At 44.3% G+C, this 20,490-nt stretch overlaps 2 protein-coding genes across 2 annotated transcripts; both read left to right on the forward strand.

Annotated features, from left to right (window-relative positions):
• Positions 1 to 38: 38 nt before the first annotated feature.
• Positions 39 to 8,418, forward strand: rasgef1ba (RasGEF domain family, member 1Ba). Its single transcript, XM_084467897.1, has 14 exons — positions 39 to 171; positions 1,412 to 1,622; positions 1,834 to 1,953; positions 2,282 to 2,419; positions 3,445 to 3,654; positions 3,908 to 3,982; positions 4,435 to 4,506; positions 4,665 to 4,767; positions 5,303 to 5,382; positions 5,684 to 5,779; positions 6,439 to 6,534; positions 7,380 to 7,503; positions 7,756 to 7,828; positions 7,920 to 8,418. The coding sequence occupies exons 2-14, from the start codon at positions 1,413 to 1,415 to the stop codon at positions 7,942 to 7,944; spliced, it is 1,422 nt and encodes a 473-aa protein (XP_084324023.1). The 5' UTR covers positions 39 to 171; position 1,412; the 3' UTR covers positions 7,945 to 8,418.
• Positions 8,419 to 9,277: 859 nt separating this feature from the next.
• prkg2 (protein kinase cGMP-dependent 2) lies at positions 9,278 to 20,123 on the forward strand. Its single transcript, XM_084467808.1, has 19 exons — positions 9,278 to 9,412; positions 10,013 to 10,561; positions 11,568 to 11,734; positions 12,180 to 12,293; positions 12,957 to 13,062; positions 13,211 to 13,274; positions 14,801 to 14,878; positions 15,043 to 15,137; positions 15,245 to 15,313; positions 15,433 to 15,531; positions 16,019 to 16,169; positions 16,395 to 16,531; positions 17,251 to 17,340; positions 17,458 to 17,599; positions 18,122 to 18,285; positions 18,726 to 18,848; positions 18,944 to 19,006; positions 19,444 to 19,510; positions 19,705 to 20,123. The coding sequence occupies exons 2-19, from the start codon at positions 10,017 to 10,019 to the stop codon at positions 19,798 to 19,800; spliced, it is 2,370 nt and encodes a 789-aa protein (XP_084323934.1). The 5' UTR covers positions 9,278 to 9,412; positions 10,013 to 10,016; the 3' UTR covers positions 19,801 to 20,123.
• Positions 20,124 to 20,490: the final 367 nt, after the last annotated feature.

Raw genomic sequence — 20,490 nt, forward strand, 5'->3', positions numbered from 1 at the left:
TGCACAGTCATCACCACACAGCCGCTCAGACTGCTGCTGTCCACTCCACCGTACACTACTACTACTACTGTCTACTGTACCTGATTGAACTAGAGTTGGTGTTTCTGTGGAGGTTTCGCTCTGCCTTGAGAAGTATTTATCGATCTCAAGACACAGAAGTATTACATTCAGGTGAGACTATTGCAGGCCAACTATGAATACTAATCAATAATCGTCTTCTAATGAACAGACTGCTGTTCTGACAAAAAAAAAATTCATTTGTAGGCTATTTAATGAATAAGTAGTCATACAATTTTTTAATTACTACCCACTCGCAAAAGTGGATGAAGATTAATTTTGTCCCTTTTCGACTCTGCAAACGTTGTTGACCAGATTGCCTAAATCAGTGTTTTTCAATCTGTGTTACGCGTACCACTGGGGGTACATGAGGGTCCTTCAGTACTGTCACACATTACTGAAGGAGCCTCATGTACCCCCAGTGGTACATGAGGATACATGGGATTGTATTCTTGAATTAGACACATTAACATTAATAGTAAAAATGATATGTATCATTTAAAATAGAAATATTGAAAATGTTGTTCAGTTAATATAGTATTACGCCTTGTTATTATTTAAAACATAGTGTAGTTAACAATGTTAACAATGTCATACATTGTATAACATTGTCTTGTTTTACACTGATGTTTTTTGTTAATTTGTGTTTGATAAATAAACACACAAGTAGGCAGCGCTGCTGACTTTATCTCCTCACTGTCAGTAATGATGGTGTATGGCCCACTGGCATTCTTTGCTCAGCCACTGCATGTGTATTTATTTATTTTTTTACTATTTGCATATGAGGTGGTCTGTGATAGATCTTGATGACAATATAGTGAAACACCTCAAGTCAAAGGCTGGGGACCTCTGGCCTAAATCACTTGATAGCTGTCTACTTCATCAATCGGTGATGGATGCTCTGGCTGGGTGAGAGGGACTGTCCTTTTGAATCACATACTGACGGTGTTACAGCCACGTAGAACTGCACCGTTTATTGATTCTAGTTTTTTCCAGTGCTCTGTGTTTTAGTGAGAAAATTGATGCCCAGTCACCGATAAATTACTGAAACTGACTTTGATCCTAACCTTAATTCCTATCCTTAATTCATTCACGCTATCGATGACACTATTAAAGAATGTAACGTAGCAATATCAAATATTTACACCATAAATCTGATAAAGGAACCCAGATTGAGGTATGATCTAAACAATCCCAAGACCAGTATTTTAGTTTCTCATTTGACTTCCTCTTTCCTTTTAATCACACAGGAAAATTACTCATATCACATGCTTTGTATCTATCTTTAGCAATTGTATATCTATCTTTATCCCATTAGGAAATCCCCTGAACCCTCTCTACTGTATTCCTCCAGCATGCCCCAGACTCCGCCCCTCTCGGGCCTGCAGGGTGCAGGTCGGGTCAAATGGTCCCAGACCACAGGGGACCAGGACTACCCCAGCCACTGTTACCATAGCAACCAGCAGGACCACCCCAGCCTCTGTTACCATGATACTCAGTTGGTGTCTGGGTCGCTAGATGCCCTCATCCAGCGACTGGTCCCAACGCTCGATTACTACCCTGACGTGAGTCTCCCTTAGCCTTTAACCTGTCGACCCTTAACCAACCCTTAACCATTATTTCTACCCTTAACCAAGCACATCTGCCTTCAACTCACTACCCACAGTCAACAATATTCACCCTGAACTGACCATCTCTACCCACAATCAACCATATCTACCCTAACCAACCCTTTACCATCATATCTTCCCTTAACCTTAAACCTGTCATTTTCAGAGGACGTACATCTTCACCTTCCTACTCAGCTCCCGGCTCTTCCTCCCTCCCTCCCAGCTCATGGTCACCGTCTGCCGGCTGGCTTTGGAGCCGCGACACGACGACCCCCAGGCTGACCAGGTACAACACCCCTCTATCAGGCCCAGCCACCGACGGGCCTTTACAGGAGTGCAGGGTTATCTGCTTCACAGGCTGTCCATGTTATAAGATTACAGTCAGGTTAGAGTCACAGAACAGATTCATGGAACAGATTGATATGTATGAAGGAGTTACAAAAGACTCCCACTAAACTGTTCATTGTTGTGGATGTAATATTGTAACCATATAAAATCGGATTCAACCATTGTATTCCCACTGAAGATTTCTTCAGTAGGAGGATTAATGAACTCTTGCCTCAATACTAGGTGTTAATAAAAGAAGTATGATTATCATTACTAATTCATTGTAGATGAGGATGGCGGAGCTGGCTCCCAAAATGGTGCAGCTGCTGAGGGAGTGGGCGGGCAGCTTCCCTCAAGACTTCCGGGATGAGAGGATGATGAGCGGCCTGAAGGACCTCACCCAGCGCCTGGCCACCGTAGACCAGGTCTGACCCCTGAGCTCAACCCAGACCCCAATACCCAGACCATGAACACTAACCCACTACTGTACACCAAATTAGCAGCTAGCGGCATCGTAGGCTAATGCTACATAAATTTGCTGTTTTCCGGGCATCGTCACCATCTGAGTCCTTCTGGTGTACCTCATATTTAAAAGCAAAGTGGTGAGGCCAGACACCTGAGATTCCCTGCCAAATGATGTAACAGACCATATGACTTAATGAACTGAACGAACAAATCAAACAAACGATTTGTGATAGTGAAGGGAACTGAAAGAACTGATTCCCGGAAAATAATAGTTTTGCCCATGCCTAGTTCATGAGAATCTTTAAACTGTTGGGAATTCTAACCCGTTACATTACATTATTCAACATTACATTAAGAGGGGTAGGGATGTTAGGTTTAGTGGTAGAGCTAGGAGGGTTAGAGTTAGGTTAGGGTCAGGAGGGTAAGGGTCAGAGGTTAGGGTAAGGGGTTAGGGTAAGGGGTTAGAGTAAGGGGTTAGAGTTAAGGGTCAGGGGTTAGGGTCAGGGGTTACAGTTAGGAGGGTAAGGGTCAGGGGTTGGGGTCAGGAGCGTTGGTGTTAGGGTCAGGGGTTAGGGTTAGGGTTAGGGTCAGGAGTGTTGGTGTTAAGGAGTTAGGGGTTAAGGTCAGGGTTTAGGGTCAGGAGTGTTGGCATTTGGGTTAGTGTCAGGAGTGTTAGCATTAAGGGGTTAGGGTCAGGGGTTAGGGTTAGGGGTTAGGGTAAGGGGTTAGGGTCAGTAGCGTTGGCGTTAGGGGGTTAGGGTCAGGGGTTAGGGTCAGGAGCGTTAGCATTAAGGGGTTAGGGTCAGGGGTTAGGGTTAGGGGTTAGGGTAAGGGGTTAGGGTCAGGAGCGTTAGCATTAAGGGGTTAGGGTCAGGGGTTAGGGTTAGGGGTTAGGGTAAGGGGTTAGGGTCAGTAGCGTTGGCGTTAGGGGGTTAGGGTTAGGATTAAGGTTGCAGATGGTAATGAATGGTCGTACCCTCTCTAGGTCTCTAGAAAGGCGTTGGGCCAGATCCTCCAGGATGTGATGCAGAGCGTGGCGGTGCAGAGCCGGTACCAGGAGGTCCTGTTGAGGGTCAGGAGCGTGACAGCCGAGTGCCGGAGGGTGATGGAGACCAAGCCCCGGGCCCAGAGGGACTTGCTGGCCATCTGCAACGACCCCTTCACCCTGGCTCAGCAGCTCACGAACATTGAGCTGGTGAGCACCATCCCTAGCTCTGACCTGTAACCCTAACCCCTAGTCCTAACCCTAACCCCAAGCACAAATCCTAACCCTAACCCTAACCCTAACCCTAAGCCCAATATAAAAAAACGATTCTTGCCTCCTTGAAGACACATGCGGAGGATGGGGCTAATAGCAGGAGGATCCTTCAGGATTAATGAGGGTAAAATCAATGCTCATATTTGTATTTAATTGTCAGTCAATTAGCTGGTGTGTGTTTTCTCTTCAGGAGAGACTGAGTTACATCGGCCCTGAGGAATTCATTCAGGCGTTGGATCAGAAACCACAGCTGGACAACAACCAGGTAAACACATATGCAAAAACACACACACACACACACACACACACACACACACACACACACACACACACACACACACACACACACACACACACACACTGTGTGCGTATGTATGATTCCTCTGCTAAATGACAGATGAATGTATGGAATTAGATTTAGAGAAATCAACACAAAAGACCAGACGTTGACAACTCTGGGCCATGGAACTACAGCCCTGCTGTAGGCGACTGGAGGCCCTGCCTCCAGTCGCCTACAGAGGGGAGTGCAGGATGTAGAGCAGGCTGTCCCAACCATACACCATGAGGGGTCCTTAAGCAATGTGTATGTGTATGTGTGTGTACTGTACCGCTTACATCAATATTGTTTGCTTATCAGTCATCAGTGAAGTTTGTTGCCTTTTCTGTTATCAGTTATGTGCTAACCAGATGTTTGTTTGTTTGTTTGGGTTATTGTAGCCAAGCAACGTTGGAGTGTATGTAGAATGGTTCAACAGACTAAGCTACCTGGTGGCTACAGAGATCTGCATGGTAAATAACCTTCATCTTATCGTATGGTAAACACACTGGGAAAACCTGAACGATACTGCTCCAGTTGAAGCAGTGTGTTAAGTCGAGTTATGCTAGGTGGCTAGCTAGTAACTGGCTTGTATTTGTTTTTGTTCCGCGTTTGTTTTGTTGTTCCGCAGGCTGTGAAGAGGAAGACCAGAGCCAGGGTGACAGAGTTTTTCATTGATGTGGCGAGAGAATGCTTCAACATCGGGAACTTTAACTCCCTCATGGCCATCCTCTGTAAGACACTTGTATTATTCTTTTTGCTCTTATTGTTATTGTGCTGTTGTTATGAGGTGGACTGGGCCGGGTGTAGTGTGTGTGTGTGTGTGTGTGTGTGTGTGTGTGTGTGTGTGTATAACCACACAGATGGTCTGTAGACATGGGGGGGGGGGGACTGTAGGACTGCCAGTTGTCCTATCTCCTCTGAGACAGAGAGAGAGGTAGAGAGAAAAAGTCTGTGTGTGTGTGTGTGTCTCTCTCTCTTTCTCATTCTCTCTCTCTCTCGCGCTCTCTCTCACACACACACACACACACACACACACACACACACACACACACACACACACACACACACACACACACACACACACACACATGCAAACACACACATATGACTAGCAAATGGTAGCAGAGCATGTGTTAATTATATATTGTCCTACTCCAAAAACTCATGTCAAATACTATACAGATATATCAATATAAATATAAAAGTAATTGTGCATGAGTGCACTTGTAACTTATGACCCAGTAAACAGAAGTGTGTTTCTTTCAGCTGGGATGACCATGGGTTCTGTGTCTCGGTTGAAAAAGACGTGGGGGAAAGTGAAGACCGCCTCCTTTGATATCCTGGAGGTACGTAGGTCCTGTCTGGTTCTAACAGTATCATGGGTAGAATAGAAGGTATAATAATTCTAAGTTATTAAAATTGTAATAACAGTTAATTATAATGTTATAATAATGGTACGTATCCTTATAAATTGTTAATTATTATTTTCCACCTTCATTGTTTTCTCTTACATTCAGGTCCCTTTTAACCCTTACTTCCTTCCTTCCCTCATTGCGTTGAGTTTGTGAGCCATGCCAGCCTTCTCTTTTGTTCTCCTATTTAATTATTCATTATAGTATTTAATTACTCATTACTCTCTCTCCCCAGCACCAGATGGATCCTTCCAGTAACTTCTCTAACTACAGAAGATCCCTGCAGGGTGCTCTGCAGAGGTCCCTCAGCGCTACCAGCCCCAGAGAGAAGGTGAGGAACCACTGCGTCGCTCTGAACATTGCTGGCCACAAAAGATGCTGCATTCTGCACACACTTCAACAGTCAATTGATATTCAGACGATATTCAGATTATTCGGTGGCTACAAGTGGTGGCTACAGGAAGTAGCACCGGGCGATTAGGAGGGTACCTTTACCTTTAATCAACCAAAAATTATATTTTGAAGACAGAACATAATTTTTTGTTTGCTGAGGTGCTGTCCAATGGGTTGGAAAGGTGCATACACTAGGTGTGGTAAGTTTTGAAATAATTGAGAACTTCTATCCTGATGGAACTGCCTATGGTGTGGGCATAAGCCCACACATGTGGTGCATACATAAGCACTTGCATGAACAGTACACTTAAGGGTCCCGGTCGGAGGTTTGAAGATGTGGTCAACTTAGTATTGGTGGCTAGAAGCTAGCAAGGCTACTCTCTGGCTGAATGATAGCTAGAAGCGAGCTATGTAGTTCAGTGATTTAGCTGCTGCTCTTATGATGACAACATCCCTTTTTATAATTTTGGTAAAAACATTTCTCTCCATCTCTCTCCATCTCTCTCTGTCTGTCTCTCTCTCTCTCTCTCTCTCTCTCTCTCTCTCTCTCTCTCTCTCTCTCTCTCTCTCTCTCTCTCTCTCTCTCTCTCTCCCCAGGTTGTCATTCCGTTCTTCAGCTTGTTCATTAAGGACCTATACTTCCTCAACCAGAGTTCTCCCAGTCGCCTGGCCAATGGACATGTAAACTTCACGGTATGGTACCTAAGCCAATCTGGGCGCTTCGACTCCCCTGGCCAATGTGATCTGGTCCCGTGTCGTCATGGTTATAACAACAAAATGAGGAAGTTGTCTTATTCTCAGCTGCGTGTACATACAATATTCTGAGTGGTGAGCATATGGTTTAATCTTTATGTGGACAGAATCCAATTATTTTTGTTGTTCTACCACACTCATTTAAAAAAATAACCACAGTACTATGACATTACTACCACAGTACTTCCACATTACTACCATTATCTTAAGGCAATGTTAGTATTGTTTAACTTATGTGTTAGTATGTTTTATATTGTTTGTATGGGTTAGTATTAGTACGTGTATTCGTTTTGTGTGTTAATGTTAGTATTTGTTAATATTGGTTTGTATTAGAACTTTATTAGAAGTTTGAATTAGTATTTGCTCTTTGCTGTAGTATTGTTTAGTATTAGCATGTGTTAGTATTAGTCAGTAATATTATAAGTTAGTATGTGTTAGTATGAGTAAGTATAAGTAAGTAATGTGTTAGTATTAGTATGAGTTAGTATTTTCAAATATTAGTATGTGTAAGTATTAGTATTGGTTAGTATTAGTCAGTATTTCTCTCTACTGAGAGAAATCTCTAAGAGCAGTTGAGGCAGCTGGGAAGGTGATGTGTTTAGTCGGTATGTGTTAGCATAACTTCATGCTAGTATATTAGTAGTATAGGTTGTATTTTGTCTTCCCTGTAGAAGCTCAACAGCTCAGCTGGTGATGTTAGTATGTCTTAGTATTAGTTAGTACTTTATATTTACTATTTAGTATTAGTTAGTACTTTATTATTTAGTATTTCCTCCCTCCTGCAGAAGCTACAGGAAGTGTCACGGCTGCTCCGGGAGGTGGTGCGGTGGCAGGCGATGGAGAGTCCGTTCCAGATTAACTGCAGGATCCAGACCTTCCTGCTCACCACACCTGTCCTTAACGAGGATGGTAGGTCCATTATATTCACTCAACCCAACCACCAGCCAATCAAAATACATCATCCTAATGTCTGCTGGTTGGGAGCCACCCCTTGGCTGCTTTTAATAATGGTTCCAATGTGTGTGTGTGTGTGTGTGTGTGTGTGTGTGTGTGTGTGTGTGTGTGTGTGTGTGTGTGTGCGTGTATGGGGGTATATTACTGTGTTGGTCAGTGTGTTCCTGTGTGTGTATTAATGCGTGTGTGTTTATATGTGTGTATTAGCACTGTACCTCGCCTCCTATGAGAGTGACCGACCAGAGAACAACACAGAGAAGCACCGATGGAAAACCCTCAGGTACACACACAGTAACATTATTTACACACACACACACACACACACACACACACAAGCATGCTTTGCTAAATGAGGTGTGTTCTCCTTTCAGGTCTTCCTTACTGAACAGGCTCTGAGCTCCCAGTGCCAACACCAAACCCCTTCCCCTCTCCAGGAGCCCCCTTTATCTGGGCCCTATTCTGAAGACCACAGCTATGGTCATCAGGCATACGGGACATATCCAACATCGGCGGGCCGCTGGACTGTCTCTGTGTGCCTGTCCTCCGGGGTGCACATGGGAGTGTGATAAGTTAGTTAATGTTAATATTCACATTCTAAACATTCTCAAATGTTTTTGAAATTATTCAAAAAAGGAAGCCGGCTTTAGTGGCAGTTTGTCCTTCCTAAAGTAAAATATTTTTTTTCTAAAATGTCAAGTTTAGAAACAGTGTAACAGTGTTAGAAACAGAGCAGTGTACTCCATGGCCAAAGGTTCAATGTGGTCTACGTCTGTAATCTAATATGTTAACTATGTAAAATGATGCTCATTATTTATAATAATAATGTGGACTAGGTTTATACATTTCGTAGCTACTTTGACGAGAATAGAGATTTACTTTTTGAACGCATTTATTGTGTCGGTTAATAAATGAATGCTGACACAAATTGTGTGAGTGTGACTGGACTTCTCGTTTATTCACATGCAACCCCAAACGGAATCCAGATCCGGAGTGCCACCACGTGGGTGACTGGGGTAATGACAGTATGCCATTACACCGCATGCTATTATTAACTATAACTAGCTTTTAGCCAGCTCACTCATAGATAGGTGCTGTAGACAAGTATACAAAAAAACTAATGAAACTGAGTAATTGGTTAAATCAAGTGCCGACGATAAAGCAGATCAGACCGATTCCCCCTAGAATATATATACAGGCTGCAGAGGCCTGTCCGGGCCGTGGTGTTGGACAGCTGCCATCCCACTGGGTTCAATGGAATACGCTGCGGGCCAACTCACAATTTTACTGGGAAAACCGATAAGTCTTTTAATCAGTAGCCTACTCTGATTTCAAACATCACTGCAGTCGACTGTCACCGACCGGGGTGTCTTTACACACATGTTCAGGTAGACACCTTTTCAAAGAGATAGGAGAGAGGCAGAGAGAGAGACAGAGAGAGAGAGAGAGAGAGAGAGAGAGAGAGAGAGAGAGAGAGAGAGAGAGAGAGAGAGAGAGAGCGAGAGCGGGAGGGAGAGAGAGAAAAATAGGGAGAGACGGAGATAGAGAGAGAGAGAAAGAGAGAGATAGAGCGAGATAGAGAAGGAGGGAGAGAGAGAGAGAGATAGGGAGAGACAGCGGGAGGGAGCGAGAGAGAAATAGGGAGAGAGAGAGAGAGAGGGGGAGGGAGAGAAAGAGAGACAGAGAGGGGGGGGGGGGGGGGGGGGGGGGGAGACAGACGGACAGGGATGGATGGGAATCGAGAGGAATCCTATCGTATTATTGTTTCCTTCCTGTACAGTTTAAAGTTTCGAAACGCAAATGAGGGCTTTGTTGCGTTCCAGTTTGTGTGGACATTGGATTCAGATTATCTTCCACCAAGTTAGTGGTGAGTATGGGCTTTCTTTACGAGGATGGACATATGTACAGCAAGTTACTCGGTGCATGATCCGAGTCACTTCATGTTTGCTCCACCTCCATCATTATTACTTACTGTAACTGTAAGAATGACTTAATCATGGTTGTATTTCTACACCTCTTATCATGTGGATCAGTGAGTGTGTTGTTTATATTTCCACGAGGAATTCCATGAATGACGTCGCTAGAGTCCGAGTTGGCGGTAGACATACTGTTCAACAAACACATGATTGTTCTCGACATTTATTGTAAAACCACCACAGCGATCATATAAATTAGGGCTAGTATCCCTTTTTGCTTTTATTTTTGAGTGGAGTTATATTATGTTTATTAAGTATGTTTTATTTGTGTAATTATTGCATTTTATTATTGTATGTAATTGTGTTTTAAATTCATGCAGCATTTCAGATAGGATTTGCTATTATGTCTAAATGGGGAAAATGTTCTGTAACCCAATACTTCCTTCCTAAATAATGAATGGAGAATACAGTCATTGACCATCACTTAGTGATTCTCTCTCTCTCTCTCTCTCTCTCTCTCTCTCTCTCTCTCTCTCTCTCTCTCTCTCCAGACAGATGAGGAGGAGGCTTTGTGTCAACGCGATGGGAAACGGTTCCATGAAGTCCAGGTGTTTCAAACCAACTCGAAGCTCCCTCTCCTCCGTCCAGGTGGAGCAGGCACCGCAGGAGGTCCTGCGGGAGGTCCTGGAGGTGCTGAGGACCCGGGTGGAGGAGATGGAGAAGGAAAACTGCAAGAAGGAGGAGGAGCTGGGTGCCAAAAATCAACACATCATGTCGCTCCAGGAGCAGCTGGCCAATCAGACACAAGAGCTGGCCGAATTCAGAGAAGAGCTGCAGAGCAAGAGTCTCCAGATCGCCAAGCTCCAGGAGCTGTTCCCCCCCCAAGGGGACTCTGGGGACCCCAGCCCAGGGACCCCGGGGTCTCGGACCTCTCGGGGATCCTCTCTTAGAGCAAAAAACAGCAGGCGCTCCAAGGACACCGTCAACCGGCGCAGAGGAGCCAAGGCGGGGGTGTCAGCAGAGCCCACCTCCAGGACCTACGACTCCAGCAGCCTCCCAAAGTTCTCCTTTGAGTCTGCCCGCGTGCCCAAAGACGCCAGGTGACATGGGGATCTGTGACTCTAACCTTTAACAAGTACTAGTGTTCCGTGGGTCTACTTGTAACCACAGGGGGATGAACAGGACACAGCTCTCCCCTGTTGATGTTGTCATACCAGTCATGGCTTAATGGGTTCGATAGCTTTAAGGAACAGGCATCTCAGAGTCCCAACGAAGGGGAGAACTGTTCTGTTATGAATTCTAAAATGAGAATGAATGACTGTTCTTTAAGATGAGAATAAGAGAAACATGAACATGAACCTAAGTGAGCTAATCTTAAGAAAGCTTTAGAATAGAATAGTATTAAACTGTAAAGTTGGCTTCAGTGTTTTGGAACTTCAGTCCAAGCAAAGGTTTGGGACCCTAAACATATGTCACAAACTGCTCAAATTCTTCCTAACCCTAAACCTAGCCCCTGACTTGGAATTGGGAAAAGTGAGAACATAAGAACAAGACAATTGCTGTAAATGAATATCATCCGTCTTGTTGCTTTTGGCTCCCAATCCGAGGGATTCTTGTTTGGATGGGTTGAGCTAGGATTGGGGTTGAATGGGTTATGTAACTGGCTAGGGTTATGGATCAGTGTACAGCCCAGGGAGTGCTTGGCTGAGTAGAGCCGTTAGCTAGCTGCTATATCATTACTGGATCAAAATGAATTTAGAACAAATGTTCTAAATTGAGACTTTACCACAGACTAAGCAGCGATGCTGGGCAGTTTCAGATGTTTCCACTGTCATATTCCCTGTATCCCCCTAACTCCTTATGTGTGAAAGGAATGATTAGTCCAATGTGACCCCTTAAATGCTTTGGTAAGGTTAGGGTTGGGTAGTCTTTAAGGATTGGGGTTAGGGATTAGGGTTAAGGGTTGGGGTTTGGGATAAGGGCAACGGTTGGGGTGAGGGATTAAGAATATAAATTTGGGTTTGGTAATAATGGTTTAGGTTTAAGTCAAGGAACTCCTAAAAGGTTTGAGTGGCTCAAGCCCTCATGTGTTGCTGTGCTTCCCAGTGTGAAGAGGCTCCTGACAGAAGCTCTGAATAAGAATGAGTACCTCAAGAGACTGGAGGTGCAGCAGATCAGAGACATGGTGGAGTGCATGTACCAGAGGAGCTTCCAGCAGGGCGAGTTCGTCCTCCAGCAGGGACAGCCGGGACATCACCTGTTTGTCCTGGCAGGTAACTCTCCCACTGAGGTGAACTGTAGTTCACCTCAGCATTTGGTTGTCAATATTAGATTGGATGATATGTTCTATTAAAATGTAAACTGGTCGAATAGATCCATGAGCCTAGTGCTATAACTACTAGTGTATGGACTAGTAGTAATGGATTGGCATGGGGATTCTAAACACATCCAAAATATCGGATGTATATACACACACTGAAGAAAAAAAAGTAAGTGACTGGTTAGTTACTGCTTCAAGAGTCTTATTAATGAATTCGCTACAATGGTTCATTGTACGTTAACATGGTTTATGTTTTAGTCGCAGCTTTTTAAAGGCTGTGATTTGAAGGCATTTCCACAGTATGCATGTCTCATTGTTTTGTCCTATTTCTACTGTTCATCTGTGTCCCAGATTTGGGTTAGGCAGAGACATTGATTGACCTTGTTGGATGTTTTCAGATGGAAGGCTGGATGTGGTTCAACACAGCAAACTGCTCACGTCAATAGCTGGGTGGACCACCTTCGGTGAACTGGCTATACTGTACAACTGCACCAGGACTGCTTCTGTCATAGGTAAGATACTTACCGATAGAACTCTAAACCTAACTGTGCCTACAATAAAAACCAACGATACACACACAGACACACATGCACACACACACACACACACACACACACACACACACACACACACACACACACACACACACACACACACTCAAACCAACGCAAGCACACACACTCAGATACACTTTGCCTGTGCCACAACCATGCTTGTCCCCTGACCTGTGTGATCTGTTCATTAAAGAGAAGAGAGTATATTGACCCAGGGTTTAAATAATATCCCAGTACTGTTCTCCGATTGGTCAAGAACCTCCTAGTATATTTAACCAAGAAGGTCAGAATAGGGGTCAGTAGAACCTCCCTGTCATCACAAGCTCTCCTAGAACACAGGAGGGCTCGTGTTTCACTTACTCTCCAGGCCTGTGATTAAACGATGAAGTGGTAACCACGGTTACTTACAGGGGCATTTGCCAGTCAAGTCCCTTTTATTTGTATATCAGTCATTCGAGGTTACGGCCTCAAAGGGCCTGCAAGTTGAGTAGATAGCATGCTGTTACTTGAGGCAAAGTATCATGAGGCAAAGTAGCATCAGTCCAAGGCTGCTGTCGTACAGCCACAGTGCCAAACTGTAGTCAGCAAGTCCCCCTTGACCTTTGACCCTGTGCTCCACAGCGATGAGCAGCACGTTGACCTGGACGCTGGACCGCGAGGTGTTTCAGAACATCATGAGAAGAACGGCTGAGACCCGACACCAACAGTACCGCAACTTCCTGCGGAGGTCCGCTTCAAACACTTACCAGCAAGGCTTTATGATGTATAGATTTCAAAATGACAAATGACCACTGATGTCCTCCAGAGAGGTAAGAAAAGGTGTACACAGCGGGATGATTTGAACAAACATTAAACATATCAATCATCTGTTATAGCGTTTCCCTCTTGGCTAATCTGCCTGAAGACATGCTCAGCAAGATTGTGGACTGTCTTGAAGTGGTAAGTTATCTGACAAATGTCTTAGTTAGTGGTCAATTCTCCGGTTTATATAGAAGTTAGTGGTAAGTTACATGATGAATGTATTAGTTAGTGGTAAGTTATCTTGTTAATATATTAGTTAGAGGAAAATTATCTGGTTAATTAATTCAACAAGAGTCAATCCTACAATCCTCCTGGTCCTCCCGAGACAGCCCCCCTAACCCCCCCCCCGCCCCCGCTGACCCCCAGAATGTCCAAACATCAGCCATTGCTGGGCTACCATTATGGTGTGTCAGCACTTTACCTCAAGTCTGCAAGAACATAGACATTAGCGCTCAGTGGAGCTCATTCAACTCACTGGTCCCGGGATATTGTTACTTTAAGGCCCCTGAGATGTTGATTCAAATGAGATTGAGTGATGTGTTTAAGGTGTAGGAGTGTCAGACTTTGTGCTCAACATGTTTCGCCTCATGAAACAGTATTTTCACAGGGAATAGGAGTGAGATGTGTCACTCCTCAAGGACAGCCTTCTCACTCCTTGGAGCGAGACGCTAGAGTTCTGCTGGTCAGGGCTTCATGACTTGGCTCAGATTCATGTAACCTAATACTGCCACAGATGTGTCTGGACGCAGGCAGATAATATGCAAGACTGTGTATTTATATAGCCAGAGAATGGAATTTGGGAGCAGTTAATGTCTGTGAGTGGGTTCCAATTGGAAACCATTGTGGATCTCCCAAACAAACAGTGAGAAAGATATGTTGATATTACTCCTATTGCTATTGAAGATAAAGCTATTGAGTCTGAAGAAGTCACAGTTAATGGATGTAAGGTGTCCTCATTGTACCCACGATGCAATTCTGCAGTAATCTCATAGCATGCACACTTGATATGTTTGTGTGTACATATGAACTTGATATGTATAAATGTGAACATATGCAAGTGTTATAATTGTTGAGGAAGAAATTGTCAGTGCTTCGGCTTTCGACAACACTCACAAGACCCAGGTCCAACTCTGTCCACCAGACAGAACTCTACCTGTCTGGCGGTCTGTCTGGTCTCTACCTGTCTCGACCTGGGTCTGGTTTGTACCTGGTCCTCTAAAGGCCTAGGTCTCTACCTGTCTCGACCTGGGTCTGGTTTGTACCTGGTCCTCTAAAGGTCTTTGTCTCTACATGTTCCTGGTCTACCTGAAGGTCTTGGGATCTGGAAGTGGGTCCAATGCTTTATGGCTGTAATAGATGACAGTGTTTACAGTAGGTCTTACTGTATACACTTGTCATCTGTTTGAAGTGGTGATTATAATCATATTTGAACCATACTTTTCTCAGTCGAGTACAGCCTAATAAGCCTAATAAACAACATTAAATATATAGATATAAATATATATATTATATATATATTATATATAGATATTAGCGTGAGTTAATCTGTTGTCCTTCGAGTAGACTATACTAGTAGTAGTAGAATAGTATAATATAGTGTATCTTTATATCTCTATACCTGTACCCGACAGGAATATTATATAACAAATCGATATCCCCAACAGGAATACTATGACAAGGGAGAGTATGTCATCAGGGAAGGAGAGGAGGGAAGCACGTTCTACATAATCGCTCAGGGAAAGGTACCAAATCCTCTGATAACATTACACTCATACCAAACAAACCACAAACACGGTGAGAACATTCAGTCCACTGTTTAGAGTGTGGATATATGGGTTTTCTGTTATTGTGTGTATGTGTTGTATTCAGAAGCATGTGTTGTTAACCAGTTGTTTCTGCTATGTAGGTGAAGGTGACCCAGAGCACCCAGATCCACAAGGAGCCTCAGGTCATCAACTTGCTGCAGAAAGGAGATTACTTTGGGGAAAAAGCCCTCATCAGGTACCTGGAAACACAACGTCACAGACACCTCAACCTTTGTCTGCATGTCTTGAACCCTCTGCCTGGTGTTTTGTGGGACTTCATGCTGTGTTCATCTTGTCCTGTAGTGATGACGTCAGATCAGCTAACATCATCGCAGAGGACAACGGCTTGGAGTGTCTCGTGATCGACCGCGAGTAAGTTCCCCTAACGCTAACCCTAACACTGGTACTACCCATCGCCCTGTCTCTGATTGGTCAGTGAGTGCTTGACTTCAGTCTTTATGACCTCCACTATCTTCCTGCTTGTGATTCAGGACGTTTAACCAGACCGTGGGAACGTTTAATGAGCTGCAGAAGTACCTCCAGGGATACGTGGCCACGCTCGACCGCGACGACAAGAAGAGACACGCCAAGTAAGTCTAGACCAATAGAAGATCTATCAGAGTAGAGCTTCCCCAGTAGATACATCCTTGTTGATATATACCAGTCACCCATTATCTGGATGTCCACATGTTCATGGACTACTCTGTGGACCGGTTGAAGGAGGGCTAATATTTCTGTAAAATAATTAAGTCAAAATGATCAGATTACTCACAAATTCTAGTAGCTATCTGCAAATCTAATGTTCTGCAAAAAAAACCTAAATGTGTGCCTTATGACTGTGTAGTAGACTGTCAAACATTCCAAAAAACAACACATCAGTGCTAGTTGTAGCTACCAATCAAGAGGATTCCCTACAAAGTGTTTGCCGTTCTTTCTCTGCCCAACCAAGCTTATCTGTACTTGGTAGGGGGACTTTTTTTGGGCTTCCTGTCTCCTAGTGGAATTTCCTCTTTCCCACTGCTCCTTTAAAGTTATATTCAACAGTAGATTCTGTAATGATCTCCTCTCTCTCTCTAGGCGCTCAGTGTCACGCCACCTGAGCAGGTCCATCTCTCCTGATGCCATCCAGCTGGAGGAGAAGCTGACCTCCTTCTCCTCCACAGCTCCATTCGACCACCTGGAGGTCATCACCACACTCGGTGTAGGAGGCTTCGGACGTGTAGAGCTGGTACATACCTTATCTCATAGTCCTTAACCCCATACCCTAACCCTAACCCTATAACCCTAGTCATTAACCCCTTACCCTAACCATAACCCTAACCCAAACCCTTTAACCCTAGTCCTTAACCCTTTACCCTACCCCCTAACCCTAATCCTGTAGTGATCCTGCTGGGCTAGATAGCAAGTCAAGTGAGAAAGCTTGCATCTCAGGGGCTTCCATTTCTTTCTGAAGGTAAGGATCAAGGGAGAGGACATGACCTTTGCCCTCAAGGTCATGAAGAAACAACATATTGTGGACAACCGACAGGAGGAGCACATCCACTCAGAGAGACGGATCCTGGCAGAGTCTTGCTCCCCCTTCATCGTTAAGTTAGTCTGTCCAGTCTGACCTGTCTGTCTGGACTATCTATCTGTGTCTGTCTGTGTGTCTGTATATCCGTCTGTCTGAACAATCTTTCTGTCTGCCTGTCTGTTGTGTTGGACTAAATGTCTGGACTAAATGTCTCTATCTGTCTGGATGGATAGAATACCTTCTGTACTTCCTGTCTGTCTGGACAGACAGACTACCTGCGTGCACTACCTATTTGACTGTTTTGACAGACTTCCTGTCTGGACTATCTGTTTGTCTGTCTGTCTGTCCTGACATACCACCTGTCTGGACTAGCTCTCTGTCTGTCTGTCTGTGTGTCTGTCTGTCCAGACATACTACCATTCTGAACTACTTGTCTGTCTTGATAGACAAACTACCTGTCCATCTGTCTGTCTGTCTGCATGGACTACTTGTCTGCACTACCTGTCTGTCTGTCTGATTTCAGAGATCAGGTTTGGTTTTTATTAGCTCAGCGAGGGGTGATAGGTGGAGGTTATTGGTGATGGGTAGAGGTTATTGGTGATGGGTGGAGGTTATTAGTGATGGGTGGAGGTTATTAGTGATGGGCGGAGGTTATTGGTGATGGGTGGAGGTTATTAGTGATGGGTAGAGGTTATTGGTGATGGGTGGAGGTTATTGATGATGGATGGAGGTTATTGGTGATGGGTAGAGGCTATGGGTGGAGGGAATGGTTATTGACACAGTGACTTTTCTTCAGGCTGTACCGAACGTTCAAGGATAACAAGTATGTGTACATGCTGCTGGAGGCCTGCTTGGGAGGGGAGATATGGAGCCTCCTTAGAGATAGGTGAGCTTATCAGATCCCATTCCATTATATTGTGTTGCACAGTTGTTTTAACTTGATTGTGTCTTTACTGTCTCGGCTTCCTCGAGTCCATAACCTCCTCCCCTCACTCCTCTTCAGAGGGAGTTTTGACGAGACCACGGCCAAGTTCTGCGTGGGTTGTGTGACTGAGGCCTTCCATTATCTCCACCGCTCCGGGGTCATCTACCGTGACCTGAAGCCTGAGAACCTGATGCTGGACGCTGAAGGATACGTCAAACTGGTCAGTATGGGTCCAATAACACAGCATAAGTACAAGTTTAGCCCTTCATCACGTTATATCCTAAAGGGGCTTCAGAGGCCTACATTATATGACAACCCATAACCCTGAGCCCTCTAGTGGACAAGAAAACCAAGAAGAAAGAAACCTTGAGAAAGAACACAGTAGAGGGAAACCTCCCTCCAGGGATGTTAGAAATGCAAAATAAGCAGACATACAGTATAATGGTAGCATAATACAAAAAGAGAGATCAAGTTACTAGAAAAGTAATAATCAAGTGATGCGTGAGCTAGTTTGATAGTGATGAGAGTGATAGTGATAGTGATAGTGATAGTGAAGCTAGTGATTAAGCTGGTAGCCGTCAGATGTGGTGACCAGGCCTGCAGGCTGTGTCCACTAACAGGACGTATCCTCATCTTAAACAGTCTCCTGTGTGTCTTCTTTTTACACTGCTGTCTCTTCAAGCCAATCCCGCATCCCCACCACAAGCCTGTCCTGGACTGAACTTGATGGTGTCCTCCGCAGGTGGACTTTGGCTTTGCCAAGAAGATCAAGTCTGGCCAGAGGACATGGACCTTCTGTGGGACGCCGGAGTACGTGGCTCCAGAGGTCATCCTCAACAAAGGCCACAGCTTCAGTGTGGACTTCTGGTCCCTGGGCATCCTGGTGTTTGAGCTCCTGATTGGAAGGTTTGGACAGAACCATGAGGTATAGCAGTGGTTGTTGTGGTGGTTGTGTCATAGTTTGACCGCTGAGGAGAGGCTTCTGCTTGAAACTTAAACTCCTGCTCTAAATAAGCCGACTAGAAGATAAGAGGTGCTGGCACACTGACCCAACAAACCAACACCCAACTTTACGATGTTGTCTGAAGGTGGCCAAAGCTGATTTGACATGTGCGCCTTTAACAGCCAACAACCAACAGGTATGACACACTGGCCCAATGTTGCTGTTTGTTTGGACGGTGTGCAGGAACCATAATGTCTGCAAAATAAATATTGATTTTAGATAATTTGCCAATACAGCCAATAACCAATAAACTCACCTGGTAGCCAACAACCACAATCACCAATAAACACGATCTGGGGACCAATGGGGGCAATTGGCTTCAGATTGTGTTACTGTTCCACAGTCCACCCTTCTCTGGCAGTGACCAGATGATGACATACACACTCATCCTCAAAGGCGTTGAGAAGATGGACTTCCCCAAGAAGATCTCCAAGAGACCAGACGATCTCATCAGAAAGCTCTGCAGGTACCTATTATCTAAGGTTATAAACTGTCTATATATAGTTTAAGATCGAAAGGCATGGCATCAGCTGTAATGGTAACAGCTCTCCCCTGTTGTAGACGGAACCCTGTGGAGCGCCTTGGAAACCTAAAGAATGGAATCATTGATATCAAGAAGCACAGGTAACAGCAAGTGGTTTACCAACATGATTCAACATACTCACTGACTAAAGACTTTGGCAACACCGTTCAATCAACTTAATTTCAAAACTTAATTTGACTGGGTAATGCTGCAAGAATAATTAAGGTGCTGTGGAGCATCGACTCTTAGTAGTGAACGCTAGCTAGCCTCACCACTTTCACTAATAAATTACATGAGTTTGGGATAGGATTAGGGTAGGGTGAGGGTTATGGTTAAGGTCAAGTTTGGTGCTGTGGGGAGCAGAATCACTTGTATTTGACTCATGTATTATTTATCATGTTGTTTAATCATACATATGGCATTGCCCTGATCTCCTTCAAAAAATACTTTATCTTGCAATAAATAAAGAAGTTATTAAATAATGAAATACATTCATGATTGAATTGACAGTGAAGTCTCTCTCTTTGTCATGTCCGAGGTGGTTCACTGGTTTCAACTGGGAAGGGCTAAAAGGAAGAACATTACCTTCTCCACTCAGACGAGAAGTAAGTACAGAAAGGTGTAACAGAGCTTCCATATCAACATACCCCCTCCTACCAATCAGACATGGCCCCTTTCACCATACAGACACACCCCCTCCATATCAACATACCCCCTCTTACCAATCAGACATTGCCCTGCTCACCATACAGACACGCCCCATACCTTAAATGCTCTGACAGTGCGGTTGTGTCCCCAGCTGTGCGGCCAGAGCGACCACAGCTACTTTGACAGCTACCCTCCTGACGACAGCAGCGCTGCAGATGAACTGTCGGGTTGGGATGCTGACTTCTGAACACCGTTTCACACCAAGTCTCCAGTGTAGTGTCACGGCCCTCAGTGCGCTCCCATGTTGTTCCATGAGCACATTCCCACAGTAGGATGAGCTGAGGCGGATCGCAGAGCGGAGCACGTTTTCTGTCTGGATTCTATTTATTCCACCTCTGTCTGCCATTTGCCCTCTCATCCCATCATTTCACCACAGGAACTGTAAGGTGGTTTAAACACACACACACACACACACACACACACACACACACACACACACACAGATAATGAGAGAGATATAGGGAGAGCAAAAGACAAGTAGGGAGAGTGTATTAGTGGATGATGTGTGTACTTATAGAGTACTTCTACAGTCTATGTAACAGTAGTATAATATTATATATATTATGAGGAATATGAAAACACAATATATGAAAAATATGAATACATACAGTATATATATATATATATATATATATATATATATATATATATATATATAACAGAATAGCAATTGTATTGTTAGAAGTACAGCGCTGTGAAAATGTATGTATTCATTTAAGCCATATCTGTGTTGTTAAATAAATAAAAAAATCATGTCTGATTGAAAAAGCCTGTTGTCTTTCATAAAGAAACAAAGTTCGACTGAGTGACTGGACTGATGGTCAGGTGGTTGCCATGGCAGCGGTTAGGCGTCCACTGAGTGACTCGACTGATGGTG

This window comes from Micromesistius poutassou (assembly GCF_964030765.1).
Source record: "Micromesistius poutassou genome assembly, chromosome: 5".
NCBI classification, from domain to species: domain Eukaryota; kingdom Metazoa; phylum Chordata; class Actinopteri; order Gadiformes; family Gadidae; genus Micromesistius; species Micromesistius poutassou.